At 35.9% G+C, this 21,059-nt stretch overlaps 2 protein-coding genes across 2 annotated transcripts; both read right to left on the reverse strand.

Moving 5' to 3' along the window:
• Positions 1 to 689: 689 nt before the first annotated feature.
• On the reverse strand, positions 690 to 4,605 carry tnfrsf18 (tumor necrosis factor receptor superfamily, member 18). The gene is made up of 6 exons (XM_026261316.1): positions 4,442 to 4,605; positions 3,979 to 4,158; positions 3,684 to 3,771; positions 3,527 to 3,588; positions 2,819 to 2,989; positions 690 to 1,870 (listed from the first exon to the last, which is right to left on the reverse strand). The coding sequence occupies exons 1-6, from the start codon at positions 4,572 to 4,574 to the stop codon at positions 1,725 to 1,727; spliced, it is 780 nt and encodes a 259-aa protein (XP_026117101.1). The 5' UTR covers positions 4,575 to 4,605; the 3' UTR covers positions 690 to 1,724.
• A 9,803-nt stretch (positions 4,606 to 14,408) lies between these two features.
• si:ch73-361p23.3 (tumor necrosis factor receptor superfamily member 4) lies at positions 14,409 to 17,457 on the reverse strand. The gene is made up of 7 exons (XM_026261328.1): positions 17,282 to 17,457; positions 17,069 to 17,179; positions 16,760 to 16,891; positions 16,607 to 16,676; positions 15,785 to 15,957; positions 15,591 to 15,698; positions 14,409 to 15,480 (listed from the first exon to the last, which is right to left on the reverse strand). The coding sequence occupies exons 1-7, from the start codon at positions 17,361 to 17,363 to the stop codon at positions 15,419 to 15,421; spliced, it is 738 nt and encodes a 245-aa protein (XP_026117113.1). The 5' UTR covers positions 17,364 to 17,457; the 3' UTR covers positions 14,409 to 15,418.
• Between the last annotated feature and the right edge of the window lie 3,602 nt (positions 17,458 to 21,059).

The raw sequence follows: 21,059 nt of genomic DNA on the forward strand, positions 1-21,059 counted from the left end.
AGTGCCAATGGAAAGTCATTTCAGCGATTCTGTTCCTTTGAACCGAAGAAAGCCAGTCCTGTGTGTATTCAACGTCATAAAGAAATTACTGTCCCCATTACTGCGTAAAAACCATACGTAGCCACACACTACTGCTATTAAGGGGTTTTTAAATTAACATTGACAATTATTGCCTATATAAGAGAATTTAGTAACTGTAAAGTTGTCCCAGCAGGGCCATAGCTGGGGTTTAATTTGTTTATTCATTGTATTTATTTATTTGTGCTATATTTACAAAATGTTTAAGTTTTTACATGTTTGTAGGTGTCCAGGTACAGAAAGCGAATAATCAAATGTAAAATGGCACTGCATAGTGTTCACTGTAAAAAAACAAACAGTCAAACCAAAATTTATTCAGTAACCGTCAGCATTTCTCACATTATCACAGTTTATTTGCTATAAGAGAAAATGGTAATAAAATAACTCAAAAGAACTCAAGAGTTAAACTGTGTCAGGACAAATTCATCTTGATAATGTCAGGTAATTTGATAGAAAGGTACATAATGGATTATAATCAACCAAAAACTCAGACAACTGTTATATGACAATATTTACACATCTATCTTTGTTGACCAATTACCAACCAATGCTTAATTTTGTTCAGTCTGTGGTGTAAAAAGTTCAAATTAGCAATTAAAGAAAAAAAAATACTTAACCAAAACATGGACGTGAAGGAGAGCTCGGTGTTGCTGTCAGTGAGACGCGGCTCTCTGTGTGCGCACCTTACAAACAAGCATGTACAATAAACAATAATAATATACATTTCTTGGCAAAAGTCATTGTAATACACTGCTACAACTCTATATATTGGACATTGACCACAATACAATTTAATAAATGAAAATAAAATGCCTACACCAATTTGCTGAAACTCTTTTTTATGATACACACCCACCCACACACACACACACACACACAAAACATGTCTATTAGTATATCCATTGATGTAGTAGTGACAATATTTAAAAATGTTTACACTTTCAAATACATGGCCCAAACCTAACGTGCAAATATAAGACAGAAAGTCTTGTTAAGAAAAAGTATGCAAATTATAGATTTTATATTATGTACAGAACCTGTTAACTTTAGAAAGTGGAATATAGAAAGTGCATGTATATATATAGAAAGTGACAATGAAAAATAAATGTGCTTATCAGATGTGAAATAGCTATAAAATGAAAGCAGAAAAGGCACATACAAGCAAATAGAGGACATAGTTCTCATGTGACAAAAGAAAAAAATCAGACGAACATCACAAAAAAAAGACAAATATGAAGCATTAAATACCAAAAAGGCTTGCTGTAATGTCTGTTAATCTTTGGTCAAATACTTAAGAGGTATTTCTTCTATACATTACTATTTCCCCAGGTAAATCTGTTGTGAAACGTTACATTTGTATTGTTTAATTACACACGTTGCTTAATTGCATAATGCAAACTGTTCTGTGCTCATTTAGAAACTGAATCTTTTAACAGGTTTTACACCTAAAAGGTAACATATAAAGTTGACAGGAAGCATCACTCCTGTTGTACGTCTTGCAAACTGTAAATCCACTTCAGAGAGCAAATTCTGTATCAGAGCAAACATAAACTTGTCACCTTCTGCTCATTCCTCCTCATATGAATCAGTTTCGAAACTGAGATGATGACACCTTTGTGCAGCGATCTTCACTTTACAGAGAACCTTTAGGGAAATCTGTGGACATCATGCTTGCAAGGGACTTCAGCGTGATATGTCAGGTCTTTTACCTCACCCTCTTCCTCCTTGGATAATTTGCAACTGCATGTATCTGAGGGCAATACCATCCTATGTGTGCACGGTGGTTTGCTTACTGTGGAAAGACACAATTAAAGGGTTAGTTCGCCCAAAAATGAAAATTATGTCATTAATAACTCACCCTTATGCTGTTCCAAACATGTAAGGCCTCCTTTTTTCTTCGGAACACAGTTTAAGATATTTTAGATTTACTCCGAGAGCTCTCAGTCCCTCCATTGAAGCTGTGTGTACGGTCTACTGTCCATGTCCAGAAAGGTAAGAAAAACATCATCAAAGTAGTCCATGTGACATCAGAGGGTCCGTTGGAATTTTTTGAAGCATCAAAAATACATTTTGGTCCAAAAATAGCAAAAACGACCACTTTATTCAGCATTGTCTTCTCTTCCGTGTCTTTGTGAGAGAGAGTTCAAATCAAAGCAGCTGGATTTCCGGTTCGCGAACGAATCATTCAGTTCACCAAATCGAACTGAATCGTTTTAAACGGTTCGCATCTCTAATAAGCATTAATCCACAAATGACTTAAGATGTTAACTTTTTTAATGTGGCTGACACTCCCTCTGAGTTCAAACAAACCAATATCCCGGAGTAATTCATGTACTCAAACAGTACACTGACTGAACTGCTATTTTTGGACCAAAATGTATTTTCGATGCTTCAGAAAATTCCAACGGACCCTCTGATGTCACATGGACTACTTTGATGATGTTTTTCTTACCTTTCTGGACATGGACAGTAGACCGTACACACAGCTTCAATGGAGGGACTGAGAGCTCTCGGATTAAATCTAAAATATCTTAAACTGTGTTCCGAAGATAAAAGAAGGTCTTACATGTTTGGAACAGCATAAGGGTGAGTTATTAATGACATAATTTTCATTTTTGGGCGAACTAACCCTTTAAATCAGACATGGTAATTTCAAACAAAAAAAAGTTTGCAAAAGGTTTACTAATATTTGACATGTGTAATAACTAGAAACTGGAAAAACATGAAAATGTTCGCTTACTTTTTGTGCCCATCTTGTATCTGAAAATTTTAAAAGCAGTATACATGATAAAAACCAGGCAGGTAAACACAGTGACTGCTAAACAGGCCACCATGAAAGTATGAGTCTGATTTCCATTGTATATTGTTGGTTGGCTGTTGGTTGTCTTTGAGTGAACTGTTGTGAATTTTGCTGTGAAAAAAACAAAAAACAAAAAACATTTGTAGCATTTCTTAAATACATAGGAAATCTACAAATAAACAAGGGATGTGTGGGAACCGCCTCGTTAGATAGGAGGATATATACTAATTTAAGATGCCTCTTCAAAATCATCAAATATTATTCAATACATTTAAAGGTTAGATACTGATACACATTTAGGGTTCTCACTGCCATGGCAATGGTAATCCAGGAATTATTAAAGTATTTTAAAATTCAGATTTCAAATTTTGAAATCGACACATTTCTGTTAAAAATCTTGAGGTCCGAAAGATTTTTCTTTTAATTATTATTTTTTTTAATTAATACTTTTTTTAAATTAATACTTTTATTCAGGTGGAATCCCTTAAATTAAACACAATAGTTCAAATAAATGCTGTTAGGGTAAATATAAATTATACGCTTTATTTTTAACTACAAATATGGGATGCGAATGGAAATCCATGGTCAACAGGCATATGAGCCCTATGACAGTATGTGTTAAACATGTCAACAGGAAAAAGTACAAACCAGGAGAACCACATCTTGCATTGTGGGTCTGGTTTCCAGGGAAGATTTCACCATCAACACATCTAATTTGAAAAAAATCGGTTATCATTTAATAAACAATCTCAAGGCATTTTCTATTTCAGAACTCCAATGAAACATAGCAAACACAAAGCTTTACTTTGTAATGGATTTACACGTGCTGTCCTCGACATCATTGTAAGTGTTACTTGGACATGGCTCACACAAGTAATTATAATCAAAGTTACCTGCCAAAACAGCAAACAGAATAAAAGAAGATGAAAATTTCAAACAAGTATTTGAACCATGTTAATGTCTCTCAGCCTCCATCTACACACTTTGACCATAAAAAGTCCCCATGGAAAGACCCATAACTCATAAATAACAACCATAGTGGAGACGTGTCATTTCATTTAATAATAATGATAATAATAACAATAACAATAACACTTTACCATATCTCTGTAGCTGATATCCAGGATGGCATATTTTCCTGGGCTCACATTTACCACATTTATCATTAGAACATAAGTGATTATCTTTGCAGAGACATTTTTCCATATCCGATGAAGCTTTTGAACATTTCTCACACACACTGTCACTTTTGTTCTCTGAGCATGGCTTGGGAAAGTAACCTGTAAAATGCAACAATGAATGACAATCAAATAAATGTAGAACATTTTCACATCTTTCTTCAGCTTAACCAACTTTGACTTTCTCCAGAGGGTTCTGCCAATTATATCATTTATCTTCTATAATAAGTGAAACTTGAATATTAATGTCTGCTAATAAAGCTTCTACTTGACTTATAGATAAAGAATATGTACAGCACTAAAGTTTAACATTTCTACATGCATCAATCACAAACAGAGAATGACAGTGCTCCTTCCAGTTTTGAGAATAGTAGAATGATCTTACCTGAAGGACAGGCTTTACAACATATCTTGTTATATTCAACCTCAGTGGTCCAGTCACAGTTTATATAAGCCAGACTCAGAATCCATCTGCCACAAATACAGAGCAGCATTAACCAGAGTTTAGCAGTGTCCATTGTATCACAGTGGTAGATTGAGCATTGCTATCTTTTCCCATTGCCTTTTATGACTGCTGTGACCTCATCTCATGACGTTTTCTCACACACCCACATGAAGAGGCGTGCAGGGCCAAAACCAATGTGACCAGGACTGAGAGTAAAAACACGCAAAGACCTGCAACCAAACTGCGCTGAGCTTTTGTTTCACAATCGCACTGTACATGTTCTAAAGAATTTCTTTGAGAAGTATGTGCTTTGTGTCAGGGAAAGGGGGAAGTAAACATTATGCAGTTTATGAGTGAGGGAGAACTATATGACCCTTGGATCTTTTCATCTTTTCCATTTAAGGACAACAAGGTCTTTGATGTTGTTGGCTGACATGGAAACTGTGGCTGGATGTGAATATCCAGGAAATATTTATGAAAAAGTCATCCACTCTTTCACAGATCATAAGATGATTGTGGGTCATGGTTAATCCAGAAATGAAAATTCTGTCACCATTTACTCACCCTCATGTTATTTCCAAACTTTCATTTTCTTTCTTTTGTAGAAATTTATAATTGTATAATGTATTATTATAATGTATAACGTATTGTTTAATTATAATTCTAAATTATACATACCAGGAAATAAAGAAAAGAAAAGAAAAAAAAACTTTCATAACCTTTCAGTGAACAGACCTTAAACCCAGACAGGAAGCAGTTTCGGCCCAGATCTGGCCCACATTTGGCCCGCATGGAAATCATCCGGCCCGGTTCTGAGCCGAAAGTGCTTCCTGTCTGGGTTTAAGGTCTGTTCACTGAAAGGTTATTTTGTAATCTTTTTATATGGACAAGAAAACCTAGACGCATTTTCCAGAATATCTACTCTTGTGTTCCACAGAAGAAAATCAGTCACACACATTTTTATTTTGTATCACAAAGCGTGTCAGTAATCATGTGGCATCTTATCACATGAGGCCCTAACAGGGAACAGGTATGAACCAGTCTAGTGAAAGGTCAACTTCCCCCTTAATATCAGCTAAAACTCACTACAGTTTAAGCAGTTTTTGTCAGATGAAATGACTGCAGTGGTGTCTCTACATTAAGAGTCAGTTGGACCAGGACCCATAAATTTGTGTGCCTCTTAAATGGCTGTGGCAACTGATTGTAAATTCTTAAGTATACACCACAATAACAATTTGTTAGAGGACATATGGCACTTTTAAATCAAGAGACAGTGACAGGGTCAGCATAAGTGATGGAGAAAGTGAAGAAGAGTCGAATCTATACGCAACATGAGCTGGAATCAAACTCTCCAGCATCGCAGCACCACATACACTAACCACAGGTGCACACATGCCAACCACTGGCCCACTACTTCATTAGCAATACTGACTTTTCAAAGAATGTAGGAAACCTAAGCAAACCACCATCTTCAGTTTTGACAGGCATGTATTCAAATAGTAGCTGATATACAACTTCTCCACCACCTACATACTCTGCTACGGGTAATAAAAACATCGCCGTCACCAGTGTTATCGGGGTCATCTATAGTGTGTAGTGTAAAAGGAAGGACCACAGCATCAGAAAGGATCTCTAAAACCTCCGTTGACAACATCTTTACCAGTCTGAGAAAATGTTACAGTCGGAAAGTGTTTTTTGCTTTCAATTTGTAAGATTATTTAAAGCGAATGTGAAATAGCATTCACAACCCATTTTACCTCAGTAGTGTAACATATTTATTGGCAAAATAAGATAATGGATTCAGTTTGATCATGAAAATTAGGATTTCCACCTGTTCCTCTGATGTTACAAACGCCACTCAGGACATTAGATTACAGGTATTATAGGCTGTTACCAATATCTACTGACCACATGTTCAGAGCTACATAATAATATTCATAATAATGCTAGAAAACAATGTTAAAATTTGGTACAAATGTTACAATTCTTGAAAGAGTTAAAAACAACACTGCCAGTACAAAATATGGGGGGGGGGGTACTAATGCATGGCCTCTATGGTTTCCACAAACTATCATTACTGATTTGCAGCAATACCATTTTCTCTGTTATGTCAGTGGAATTATATTAGGTATATTCTTTTCTTTTGCTTGACCTGTACTTAAAAGAATAATAATTTAATTGATTTCATCAAAGACTATTGGTATGAACATCTTTGCTAACTGAAAGTTGATAAATGCTTAAAAATCTTTCAGTTCTTGTTTTGTGTATGAGAGAATAGGCTGAATTGTGCCTAGATTTGCAAGTCAGCTATGACCTTTCGTTCAAAGATAAACACGTACCCACAAATATCAAATCCTCATATCTCGTCACTCATTCCACCAATCATTTACAAAGTCGTGAACATTGTTATAGTCTGCATATGCATCTGAATTTTCATGATTTTAAATATTTTAATAAAAGGCCTGAGATTATAAGGTCTTGCAAGTAGAGAGGATTGGACAAGATAAAGAAAATGTGCAGAAGTCAAGTCACCTTTACACAATACAGGCTGTGTCAAATCAGCTTTCCAATGTTAAACAGGGAAATTCAGTGTCGATAATGCATGAGGACAATGTTGATTTTGTCATTTCGTCATTGATTCAGTGATGTCAGCATCCAGCTCAGTTTAGTCCTTTTTAATTAGTGTTTGTATAATCAAGTCGACAATATTGCCAGAAATGAAGTGTCCCCAACTAAACAAGCCAAAGGCGAAAGTGGCAAGGACCCTGAGCTACCTGTACATCGGTGACAGAAATGGAGAAGAAGAAAAAACCTTGGGAGAAAGCACAGACGAAAACAGCATTGTGTGGTTTGATTCCAGGCTGCAACACAAGTCAGAGGACTCGTCTGGTACTTTAAGCCTTCGCTGAGAAATTGTGCTGTTGGCCGACAAGGTCTTCACAGGGAATCTGTCTCCAGGATTCATCTAGTTAACACGGTCTCTGCTGACATTCAGAAATCTTATACGTGTATGCCAGGCTAAATAGATGGGCATTTAATCTAGATTTAAACTGACAGAGTGTGTTGGCCTCCTGAACAACGCTAGGTGGATTGTTTCAGAGTCTGGGCACTAAAAAGGAAGAGGATATAATGCCAGCAGTTGATTTTGTTGTGTATCTAGTGAAATAATGTCACTATTTGGATAAGTTCTTAGCTAAATTCAATCTAGAGTTAAATATTTTAAATATATTACACTATTTTGAATGAGATCGCTTGGACCATTTTATTGGAGTCATATATTAAAGGTTTGTTTCACCCAATTATGAAAATTATTTTATTTAGTCCTTTGAATATTGTGGGTTTTTTGTTACCTTTGAAAGACCTCTGGGGTGTATTCCAGAAAGCAGGGTTATCTTACCGTGAACTAAACCCTGAACTCTCGGTTGATTAACCCCAAACCTTGCTTACTCGAGGTATGTGGTTCCAAAAACGCATCCGGGAGTAAGTTCATTCAACTCAGAGTATGTTCCTCAAGACAAGTTAAACATTACCTTTTCATAGTGTTTTATAATTTATACATACCTCTTAATACATAATTTATAGATAACTCTTATATATGCCAATAAAAGAAATAACCATATTAGAATAATATATTACCTTATTTATTACTTATATTAGCGTTTCCTCATTAACATTAACATCATTATCATTACATGCTATGATCTGGGAGCAGTTTCAGACAGCCAAGCGGGAAAACAAGATATGTACGTAGTTTGGTTGGATCTGGAGAATGCCTATGGTTAAATTCCCCATCAGTTAATCACTTTTGCCCTCGAATTCTTCATACCACCCAGCATTTGGAACCTCATCTCCAATTACTTCAGCAGATTCAAGTTTTGTTATGCAACACAGGAGGCAACGTCAGGATGGCACCACCTAGAGAAAGGCATCGCAATGGGTTGCTCAGTCTCTCCCATCCTCTTCACAGCAGCCTTTGAAATCATTCTCATTGGTGAGAGACAGATGGTTCGAGGGGTGAAATGACCGTCGGGCCAAAGACTGCCAGCACTGCGGAGTTACATGGATGACGTAACCATCCTCCTTCAAACAGCAGCCTGTACCAACCAGGTAATGAAGAGGTTTGAAGAACTCCTTAGTTGGGCCAGGATTAGGATAAAACCTGCTAATTTCCCGACTCTCCTCATACATAAAGAAGTCAGAAATTATCACATCTCTTTCACAGTGAATAGTGAGAAGATCCCAATACTAGCAGACAACCCGTTCGGAGTCTTGGGAAACTCTATACAGCTGAGTTGTCAGACAAGCATATGGCTAATACAGTAATGTTACAACTCACCGAAGGTCTGACGCGGATCGACAAGAGCCATCTTCCAGGCAAATTCAAGATCTGGTGATACCAATTCACCTTATATAGGCGGCTAATGTGGCCTCTCAAGATGTGCGAGATAACTACCCGCACTGTGCAGAAGATGGACTCAAAAGCCAACAATTAGAAGGAAGTGGCTGGGCTTACCCCGGAGCCTCTCCAGTGTTGGCCTATTTGGGAGGAATGCACTCCAACTGCCACTGAGGTCGATTCTTTTGGGCTACAGACAGGAAAGGCGAGGCTTGTCTTAGAGCTAAGGGACTCATCTGACCCATCTGTGCAGAACACCAAAGCCCCAGTACGAACAGGTCGCAAGTGGAGGGCAGAATTAGCAGTGGACCAGGCAACCAGCAGGCTGAAACACCAAGAAATTGTTGGTAGGACACAGTCAGGGAGAACTGGCCTGGGTTGGGGGACTACTCTGAAGATTTGGTCCAAAGCCACAAGGAAGGAGAGGAAAGACCTAGTGATTTCTGAGGTGGTCAGGACAGAGGAGGAGAGCTATCAGATCAAAGCTCTAAGCCAACGCCAGCAAGGACGCTGGACGACCTGGGAGGGAGTAATAAGTAGGACCATAGGTTGGGCTGATATGTGGAAGATCCCCCAAGCCAGGCTGAGTTTCCTCATAAGGTCCACCTACGACACCCTCCTAAGCCCCAGCAACCTCTGTCTGTGGTATGGCTCAGAGGAGAGCTGCCAACTTTGCAATGCCCCAAATCCAAGCCTCCAGCACACCCTGTCAAGCTGTAAAACAGCATTGACCCAGGGTCGGTATAGGTGGCGCCATGACCGAGTCCTGCAGAAGCTGGCGGAGATCTTGGAGGTACGCAGGGTGGAATTAGCCAGGGAGCGCCTACCACCGACATCAAGATGGATGATCCACTTCATCAGAGAGGGAGGAGGGGCCCCTAACATCAACGCAGCTGCAGAGATCAGTCTTGGCAGGCAGTTGCGAGTGGAATCTGAGAGTGGACCTCGACCGGGAGCTCCGGTTTCCAACTGAGATCACCACAACCAATCTTTGTCCGGACATTATTCTCTGGTCTGGCACAGCCCGGGCAGTAATTTTGGCAGAGCTCACTGTCCCGTGGGAAGGAGGAATGGAGGCAGCGTTTGAGAGGAAAAAAGATCTGTACCTCGACCTCATAGCCGAATGCAGAGAGGTAGGGTGGTCAGCTGTCAGCTATCTGGTGGAAGTCGGCTGCAGGGCTTTCGTGGTAGCATCTACCCAGCGGTTCCTGAAAAGCATGGGAGTTACCGGCCCCAAACTAAGAAAGGCTCTGAAAGACCTGACCGAGGATGCAGAGCAGGGAAGCTTTTGGCTTTGGTTAAGAAGGAAGGACCAGGCGTGGAGAAAGCATGGTTCCTAGGGCTAGCTGCACGGAGCGGCAAGGAGACGTCCCTGTCGTTGCTCCACCACCGTGAGATGTTCCAGGATTAATGGAGCGAAACATCAATGAAGGGTGGCTCCCGGCTGATGACCCTGCAGCTACCCCCAATGGCACCGTCGGAGGTGCAACAAGCAGAAATGCTTAGCAGGCAGTCACTTGCCTGTGCTACTATCTATACAGACCAAAAGTTTGGAAACATTACTATTTGTAATGTTTTTGAAAGAAGTTTCTTCTGCGCATCAAGCCTGCATTTATTTGATCAAAAATACAGAAAAAAATTTATATTGTGATGTATTATTACAATTTAAAATAATTGTTTTTAAATTTATTATACTTTAAATTATAATTTATTTCTGTGATGCAAAGCTGAAGTTTTAGGATCATTATCACATGATCCTTTAGAAATCATTCTAATATGATGATTCATCAAAGTTGGAAACAGTTCTGCTGGTTAATATTTTTTCAGAACATGTGATACTTTTTTAGGATACTTTTATGAATAAAAAAAAAAAAAAAAAAAAAAGCTATGTTTTTAAAATAATTGTATGTTATTGTTTTTTCTGTATTTTTGATCAAATAAATGCAGGCTTGATGAGCGGAAAAACTTCTTTCAAAAGCATTACAAATAGTAATGTTTCCAATTAACTTTTGGTCTGTACTGTATGTGCAGTATATATATATATATATATATATATATATATATATATATATATATATATATATATATATATATATATATATATATATATATATATATATATATATAAAATAGGCTATATTACATATTGTAAAATTATGGTGTGTGCTATCCGTCACGTCCACTGAAGGCTCGCTGAAGTAAACTAACCCTGGAACATAACCTGCTAAGTTCAGGTTAAGTTCAGAGAGTGAGTCGCTATGACTACCACCATACCCTGAAAGTTACCTCCGTTTTTGGAACCGAAAGTTGAGGTTATCCGCTTACTTACTCTTAAACATACGTATGTCACATAACCTGCTTTCTGGAATACCCCCCAGGTCTTTCCTGACATTACGAACTAACTGTTATAAAGCCAACGTCTACTGAATCTTTATTGAAGAGATTCAATATGCTAAAATAAAACTCCGAAAGGTACCTCTGCAGCTCTTCATTTGAGCTGTGCATTGGGAAACTCATAAAATAAAATAAAGAACAGATGGTCTGTGTGGTCTTGCAAGTGCCATGTGCACAAGTCTCTTGCGTAAAGGATTCACCCAGCAGAGCTGTTGCCATTTCAGTGCAGCTGATTGAAGTGGTCTATATGAAAGGTCACATGCTCTGCTGAAGGTTTAACGTCACATAACCATACATCTATGACACGTTCACACTCTGCTTTTTTATTTTTTTCGGTTGTGACTGAGCTATTAAAATTGATGAGCCAACGTATGTCACATCCAGTGTGGTCTCACTGTGCATCACAGAGTTCGTTACCATATACTGGCCTAGTCATCAATTCTACATGCAGCTAAACCCTGAATAATACAACTATTGCAAGCAATTCAGTTGAAGCATGAAAGATTTTTGTGTACGTGTTGAGTCTGTTTTGATGTACACAAAAAGCTGCAAGCTTTAGCTTACAATAATATAAAATATACAATAATATACAATTATTAGTGCTGTCAAACGATTAATTGCAGTTAACTGCATCCAAAATCAAAATTTTAGTTTACATAATATATGTGTGCTGTGTATATTTATTATGCATATATAAATACTCATACATGTTTTTTTTAGTTTATATTATTTTATTCTTTTGTTTATAAATTAAATATATTTATAATATAAATTGTATGAATATAAATATAGACATGCAATTACATGTACATATTTTCAAAATATATGCATGCACATATGTGTGTGTATTTATATATACATAATAAATATACACAGAACACGGGCATATATTATGCAAGCAAAAACATTTATTTTGGATGCGATTAATCGTAATTCATCATTCAAATACTTTATGCATTATACCGAAACATAGCCATTCATAGAAAATGTATTTCAAATACTGTTAAAAACAAAACAAAATGAAATGTAGTATCTCACACTAAAACTGTCACATAAAAACAAAAACTTTAATTCAAATAAAAATTCAATCATTTGATAGAATAATATAGTAAATCATATTGCAGAATATTTCAAATGCAATCTGATATTAAGTTTAACATTTTGCAAAACCTTTTCAAAAAGACAATGTCCATTTCATAGCATGGCTCTGTGAGTTCTTGAGTGTAGAATCAAGGTTTGAGTTTGACAGTGCACGTCAATAAAGATTCTCTAAATGCATATTTTCAGCAAATTTTCAACTGTAGTCAAATAAATGCATCAGCCTACTCTCCGTTACAAGAAATCTACTGAAAAACGTGAGGGGAACTCTGATCTTCGTGGCAGTGAGGTACTTTGACAAGAAGGCAAAGGATGTGGTTCCTTCTCTTGAACAACAGATGAGGTAAGGAAATTAACAAGTTCCAAGATTACAGAGCTCTCAGACCACTAATGCAACAAGATAACATCAAAAATGTTCTGTTGGTCATGCAAGCATGGCAAAGCGCAGAGGTATGAGCAGAAAATTGATTTGAGATAAAAAAAAAAAAAAACAACAACTCAGGCTTACAGACAAGATCAGGAAGTGAATTATATTTGTCTGCAGATCTTGTTTTTGACATCTGCAGCAATGTGGCCCTGCAGAGGGTGCTGCTACTGTACATCAAATAGAACAGAGGAAATTAAAATATATCAGAAACATTTAGCTACTACTTCTATGAAATTTATGTTGAAGATTACTTTCTATAAGCTGCAGTATTTCACATGCTCTCAACCCTCTTTTTTTCTGAAATTAGTGCGTTGAGCTGGTCTGTCAGGGATTTTTGTGGTTAACAAACATGACTTCTCATTTCAGATCCTCTACAGAACAGTTTCATGTGTCAAGTGTCACACTCTGACGCAAAATGAGACGTCATCACTTTTTAAAGTGGAAGCGAAGTGGATGAAACAAAGAGAAAATGTGTAGAGATCTCTACATCACATATGTTACACTGTAGCTTTCCATTGATGTATGGTTTATTAGGATAGGACAATATTTGGCCGAAACACCACTATTTGAAAATCTGGAATCTGAAGGTACAAAAAAATACAACAATATTGAGAAAATCACCTTTGAAGTTGTCCACATTAAGTCCTTAGCCATGCAGATTACTAATCAAAAATTTAGTTTTAATATATGTATGGTAGGAAATTTACAACTTATCTTCATGGAACATGCATCTTTACTTAATATCCTAATGTTTTTTGGAATAAAAGAAAAAAATATCATTTTTAGACCCATATAATGTATTGTTGGCTATTGCAACCAATATATCTGTTCTACTTATGACTGGTTTGTGGTCCAGGATCAGATATTGTATGATAAAAATAAAATAAATATCATAAAAACCTTCGGTACATATCATTGGTATATTTGTCTTGTAGCAGTTGGTAAAGGATTAGTCCTCACAAGTCTTATCTGCAGAGAAACTCTAGTTTTCCTATAGCACAAAACCAAGTAAACAGATGCAACATTTAAATTAAACTTTTAACAACCTTTCAGCTTCATAAGAGGGAGGTGCACAACGGCATTTAGCTTCAAGGGCTGGAACGTGAGTACTTTTGCGTGGATGGAAATTATGAAGAAGTTCAACCGAAAGCTGTCGCCTCCCCAGAACCTCAGAAGTGTGTTTTGCGTATCTAGAGACAGCCAGGGGCTGTTGTCGACTGTCGGAAGAAACATAGATGTAGGAGGGGACAATACCAGCTCTGACGTTGCTTAGCGCACTCGAAAAACAAAGATCCACATGATGACAATCCATGATTTAAATGTTAATCTTAGTTGTGAGACGAGAGCGTTGAGACAAGAGTTGATGCAACAAGAAGAAAAAAAAACTAAGAAATATCATTACAAATAAAAGAAAAAGAAATAAAAAAATAATATTACATATAACAACAGCAATGAATTAACCTGATATTTATACTAGAGACTATCAACAATATTTTAGATTTAGTCCTTTATTTAAAACTGTAAATTAGACACCATATAATCAGACACATTGCACAGAATGGAAACAGACATAATTTCTGCCTACAATAATGTCACTGGTCTATGCAACCAATTTATTTCCATTTCACAGAAACAACATTAAATCTTTATAATTAGGCTACACACACAAGAACAAAAAGGAAAGATTCTCAGACATTGTCCTTAGCCCACCTAAATATGGAAATCTCAGATCATTTGTAATTTGTCTCAGGAATGCATGAGTCACTACAGGGCATGTCTGTGATAAACAACTGTGGTGACAAGGAAAAGACTAATAAGGTTATGGCAACCATCACCCTACCAACAGCTGTTGACTGAAGTCCAATGAAGTGAAGATTTAATTTCAAATTCACTGATCAGCTGAATTCGAAGTAAATCTGTCTCCAATTAATGAATTGAAATCAATTCAAGGCTTATATGAAATCAGCCATCTGAATTCAAATGGATGAGCATTTACACTACGAAAGCAATGACTTTTTCCACACCTTCACATGTGGATGAATCTCAATTGATTTTGGACCCCGAATGTTTCAAACCGGTTGCCAAAACAGGAATAAACGGGGTCTTAAACAACCCTTGATGTAAGCTTCTTTTGACTATTTATAATTATTCTTACAGCACTGAAGAACAATAAAAATATTAACAATATTAATTATTTAAAAAGTTTCTTCAACAATGTAAGACAATTATAGTTAAGCACTCATTATTAGATAAGGTATAGTTCACTCATTTATCACCCTCAAGTTGTTCCAGAACTGTATAAGTTTCAATCTCCTGTTGAACACGAAAGAAGATATTTTGAAGAATGTTGGTATTCAAACATGCCAATGACTGACAGTGTTTTTATTTTCATACTATGCAAGTCAGTGGTTATTGTCAAGTGTTTGGTTATCAACATTCTTCAAAATATCTGTATAAACTATCCCTATCCCTACGTGGAAATGTAATTATGTTAACAGCAATTGAATATAGTTATATAACAACTAATAGTTATATAACAACTAATATTGCATGCATAAAACATACTCCATAAAAAGAAACACTGAGGCCGTTAACAATTGTGTTAGACGAGCAAAGACTGGCACTTTTCCCCAGATTCTTCAACAGGCTTTCTGCATACACTTTCTAGAGAAAATAAATGTGAGAAGTATGAATAGAGAGTAGCCACACACACACCCACACCCACACACACACACACACACACATGGTCATATAGTAAACTAAGGGTACTCCACCTTTTCGAAAATCCACTTTCTTGTGGTTATGAATACAGTAGGTGACTTTACACTTTCGGTACAGGAGTCCAGCCAGCAGAATAATACTAGCACTTGCCATAACCAGCCCTAGAATGAAATATGAATTAAATATTTGCAAGAAAGATACAAATTGTAACTGATTACTTAACCTGAAAGCAATAAAAGAAGATTACACAAGGCGTAGATGCTGTCTTCTTTTGTGTTAATGGAAGAGGAGACTGTAGTTGTTGAAGTGGTCGTGGTGGTAGTAGTATGGGCTTTGGGAGGTTCAGTCACCTCTTCCGAGGCATTTTTGCAGCTAGCATCAGAAGTGGTTGTGCCTGGGTCTTTAACCCCACTTTGACACCTAAAGAGCAAAAAATTAATGTAGTTCTCTTCATGAAACAATCATAAAGGTTAAGTTCAGTCGAAATGAAAATTATGTCATCACTTACTCATGCCAGTTTCATCACAAACCACAAAACTTTTCTTCTACATAACACAAATTTCGAGTATCTTTGTATTTTTCTTGCCCATACAATGACAGCTTAATTTTATCTACAGAAATACCTGAAACATTTTTCAAAATATCTTCTTTAGTTCTCCATACAGCTTTAGAATGAACATGAGGAAGAGTAAATGATGACACAATTGTAATGTTTGACTAAACGTCTCTTTGTAGTCTCAGTGCTGAATCATTAAACTTGCACAAGAGGGCGCTTATTAAGCACTGAAATAAAGCATGCTGAGATGATTAATATGCTTTTAGGTCATCACTGAACTTCATTCAACTTTTACTGGGGAATTTTTATGCTCCCCCTCAATAAGTCGGCTATAACAATTGAACAGGGTCCCCTTTGTATATCTGGGTTCAGGGACATCGTGGCTTGTTGCCTCCCGTTGACAATAAACCTTTTAACTGACATATGCATGAGGCATGATGCTATAAACTGTATATCATTTGATTTTTTTTTTCAATGATTGACTGCATTGATTTTTTGCAATACATAACTTACTCTCTCCATCTTTTACAAACCGAGTCACGTTTGTCTGTGAAGTAGCCAGGCTCACATTTTCTGCATATTCCTAAAAGAGAGACATGGTCCTGGTGTCATGAGATGCTCTTTAGTTTTTCGATGCGATTCAGAAAGGCAGGATTTAATGTGTACCTCTTTCATCTATTCCAGAACCTTTTTCACACACACAAATCTCTTCACTGAACCGATTAATGGGTGTAAAGCCTTCTTTACATTTGCACTGAGTGTCACTGGTAGGTGTGCAAGCCTTGAATACAATACTACCTGAGGGTGGGAATTATAAGTTATTGTTGAAAATAAAAATAATGTTTTTCTCTCTGACATTGCCTTTTTGTACACATCAAATGGTGTAAATTAAATATCACATACTGGGTGGATTACAGTAACATTCTCAGTAACTAAATTTATCAACAACAACAAAAAAATAAACGTGGCACTTACCTCTTCTACATGTGTTGCAGTTCTGGCAAACATTAGCTGTTCCAGGTGAAAGGCTGAATTGATTTGCTGGACATTTCTCACATTTGTTTGTATTATAATTAAGCCTCTGACCTACAATTAAAAGATATCTTTAATGAAGTGTTATGTGACTAATATCCTTTCAAACCGAATAGTAAGTCCCAAATTCAGGTATTAAACAATAATCATACATACCCGCTGAACAATTTGCGCTTGCATTTCGGTGAAGTAACAGTAAACACAGAAGAGTGGAGAGGACTTTCATGTAGCAGAACATGACAGTAAGACTGTCGAAGAGAACTGCAGCTGCACGTAACTCTCAAAAGAGAGGAAACAGCGACTGAAACCTCAAACTAACAGACAAGGTGAAATAACCCGTTCCATTTCACCCACGTTAACTGTGGAAAAAAAACACATGTAGGATTGTACCCATTTCCACTTTTATCTTTTTTTTTTTTTTTTACTTTATATGTTCTATTTTGATTGCTCTTAGTCTGACTGGTACATGTCAAATGAAATGTGCAAAATGAAATGTGAAATAAAAATGCTCTAAATTCAACAAATGATCATTTAAAACAGAAATTTGAAGGATTGGCATTGCATTTACATTCATTGCTTTTTTACCAGTCTTCCTGGTTTAATTTTCTGTAACATATACCACAACTGCCTCGAAATAATTTTGTATCACTTCTTCTTTTTTTTTTTTTTTATCACTTTTATGAAACAAAAAAGGAAATTAAATCTAATTGCTATCAGGTTCCTTGATGAAGTGATCAAATGTAATGACACATTAAGTTGCTCTCTCTTACTATGTAATCAGACATGTTTTGCATAAAGGAAAAGTCAACTCTTTATAACAGTACTGAAAACAGGTTGGTCTGACACATTTAGGGCAGAGTAGTAATTGAGATTACTTGGTTTACTGGTCTGCTGTTTACAGGAAAAAAAGAAGGGGGGTATGTTAGACATGTGCGGAGAATATGCATATACACTGTTTTACTCTTTATCATCAGCTGAGAAATAATGAATTGGGATAATAGTACAGGAAAAAAGCAAACAATGATACAAAAAACAAAATCATTGAAATGTGATTGGAAAATGAGTCAATCAGATAACAGGATGAACGGCACCGTTCTCTTTGCAGAAAAGAGTGCAGAGCTTCCAGTTACCATGACATACATAGTGCAGATTTTATCAAAGCTTCTTCTGGTTCTCAGAGAAGTTTGTGATCCTAATGAAGGGGATTTAAAAAGTTCTTCTAACTAAGTCGAGCGTTATGGCTGTGTGAGAGAGAGAGAGAGAGAGAGAGAAAAAGAAAAGAAACAAAAATAACTGAAAAGTGGATCACTTTTGACCACACTTGGTGTTTTCCCAACAAAATGACTTCTGCACTTTGTGCTCTTTATTAGACAGTTACTTGGCTTTGAAGATAAAAATAGAAAATGAAATAAAGGTGATGACACAGATGGAGGATGTTAGTTGACCTACTTCTGCTCAAAATCTTCTTTTTTTTCACCTTCCTGCTTATCAGTTAAAAGAAAAAAAACTCAAGGTGAACTTCAAGGTGAAATATCATGAAAATCCGACTTTTGTCAGTATTTAAGTGCTATATTTTGGTAACTCTTTCTCTGCAAGCTTGTGAAAAAAACAAGCCATGGTTAAAATTTGAGCAAAGCATGCTAACTGTTCTGTCTTTGGCTGAACTGATCTAATATAAACGTAATAGTTTTACCTTCACAGACATAACCAATTTTTTAACTCATGTGTGTTTTTAACATAAACTTAAATATAAAATAGTTAAAGTCCACGTGAAAATGTTCAATATTTATTTTGTCAGTGCACATTGTTAGTGTTAAGGTGAATAATTAATCTGTGAAAGTTAATCTTTTAAAAAACAAAAATAAAAAGTTTGTTTTAATAATCTTTAATCATAATCTGATCATTTGCCATAACACTCCAGAACGGCGCTGATGCTTTCACTATAACTATATATTAACATTCATTTTTCTTTTTTAAAAGATAAATAAATAATAATAATTGAATCAGGAATTTGATTCTGAATAAAGAAAGAAATATTTTATCCTATTTTGGTGCTGAAACTGCCAAAGTTAATAAACTTCATTCAGAATTCAAACTATGAGGACTTTTAGTCCTGTGGACTTTCAAATTCTTATATTCCTTCACACTCTCACAAGGGCGCCTAGGCCCAACCACTATGATTAAAGGCCCCCACAGTTTATTAAGACTTTTAAAAACGCACACTGATGAAGGAAAACCCCATCCATCAGCCCACAAGTACCTCTTGCACAAAGTTTGCACGTTACTTGTGTAATATCCATTGGCTCGCCTTCCTGATTTTAAAGCAAATATTTACAATATTACAACATAACTAGTTCCCCAACCCACCCACACTGGTGTTCATGGTTGGGGGCCACAGATTTTCACTACGCCACTGGACTTTGTCTATTAGTTAGCATAGTACCCTGCTCACTTTTGCAAAGGCAAGCCCAAAAATAATATTTTAATTACACCACTGCTCTCACATTTTTTTTCTTTATTTTTCTCTCTCTCTCTCTCTCTTTTAACACAAAATAAATGAAATTGGTTTAACCTCACATATAACGTCTTAAACATATAATAATTCATACTGGGGCAGTTTCCTGGACAGAGATTTAGCCTAGTCCTAGACTAAAATGGCCCTTTAAACCAGAGTATTAGAAATCTTCTTTCGCTGTTGTGGTTTTAAATAGTCTTAGACTTGGTCTATTATAATTTAATAGGCTGATTTCCTGGAGTTAGACTAGAGCTGTGTCAGGGCTCAGGACTAAATTGAGGCTTAAATTAAACCTACCAGTGTTTCCAGGATTTATATAACAAAATTATTGGCACACTTGGTAGATATGAACAAAGAAATCTGTGAAAATAAATCTGCACTGTTGACCATTTTGATAAAAAAAAAAAAAAAAAAAACACGCACCCAAAACCCTAACATTTCTTAGAAGTAAATTGGAAGTGAAGGGAAATCTCATTTAAAAGAAGTGTTTTTCTCTAATACAGATTGGCCACAATTAATGGCACCCTTCTATTTAAAACCTTTTGCAACCTCCTTATGCCAATTTATTTTCTTGACTTCATTTTTGGCGAAGCTCAACAATAATAATAAAAATAATAATAATTCATAATTACTATTTTATAATTTCCTATATTCTTTGTTTAATCTTGTTGTGATGGATGATAAAGTAAATTTAGTCTTTGTGTTCCTCATAGTTATACTCCTGTGAAATGGGAATTCATGGCTGGACAATTTCATGTTTCTTGCCCCCCTGGTGTGCTAAAAGTAAAAAAAAAAAAAAAAAAAAAAAAAAAAAAAAAAAATTAAAAATAGAAACATGTAAATATGAATGGGAGTATAGATCATCAGTCATTTTATTCATAAGAATTTCTAGAACTACAAATATTTGTGGCCAATGTGTATAAGAGACAAGTTTACTTTTATAATGTGATTTTGTTGAAAAGTTAGATTTTTTATTATTGTTATTTTATTTTTACATTTATTTTGGTTTTATTTTTAATTTTTCTTTGAAAGATCAAAATGTAAAAAATATACAGGTGTATTTTCACAACCTTCTTTTATGTGACTCTCTCTCTCTCTCTCTCTCTCTAAAACAGCTGCTTTATGTATAACAATAAATTAAAGACATTTATAAAATAAAGAATTTATGAAGGAATTAATTAAAAAGATATTTATATGCATTAATTTTCTTTTTTTCTACCCCTTATGTGTGCAGGTCTACTTTGTTTGCTAAAAAAAACTTTTATCTTGTTAATTTTTAGAATTTTGTTTGTCTATATTTAAAATGCATGTTCAAGTCAAGTCAAGTCTGCTACATGTACAGTACATACATACAGAGAATCGAAATTGTGTACGCTCAGGCCCCCGGTGCATTCAGATAACATTAACATTAAAGCCTAA

Source organism: Carassius auratus, chromosome 6, assembly GCF_003368295.1.
Source record: "Carassius auratus strain Wakin chromosome 6, ASM336829v1, whole genome shotgun sequence".
Lineage (NCBI taxonomy): Eukaryota > Metazoa > Chordata > Actinopteri > Cypriniformes > Cyprinidae > Carassius > Carassius auratus.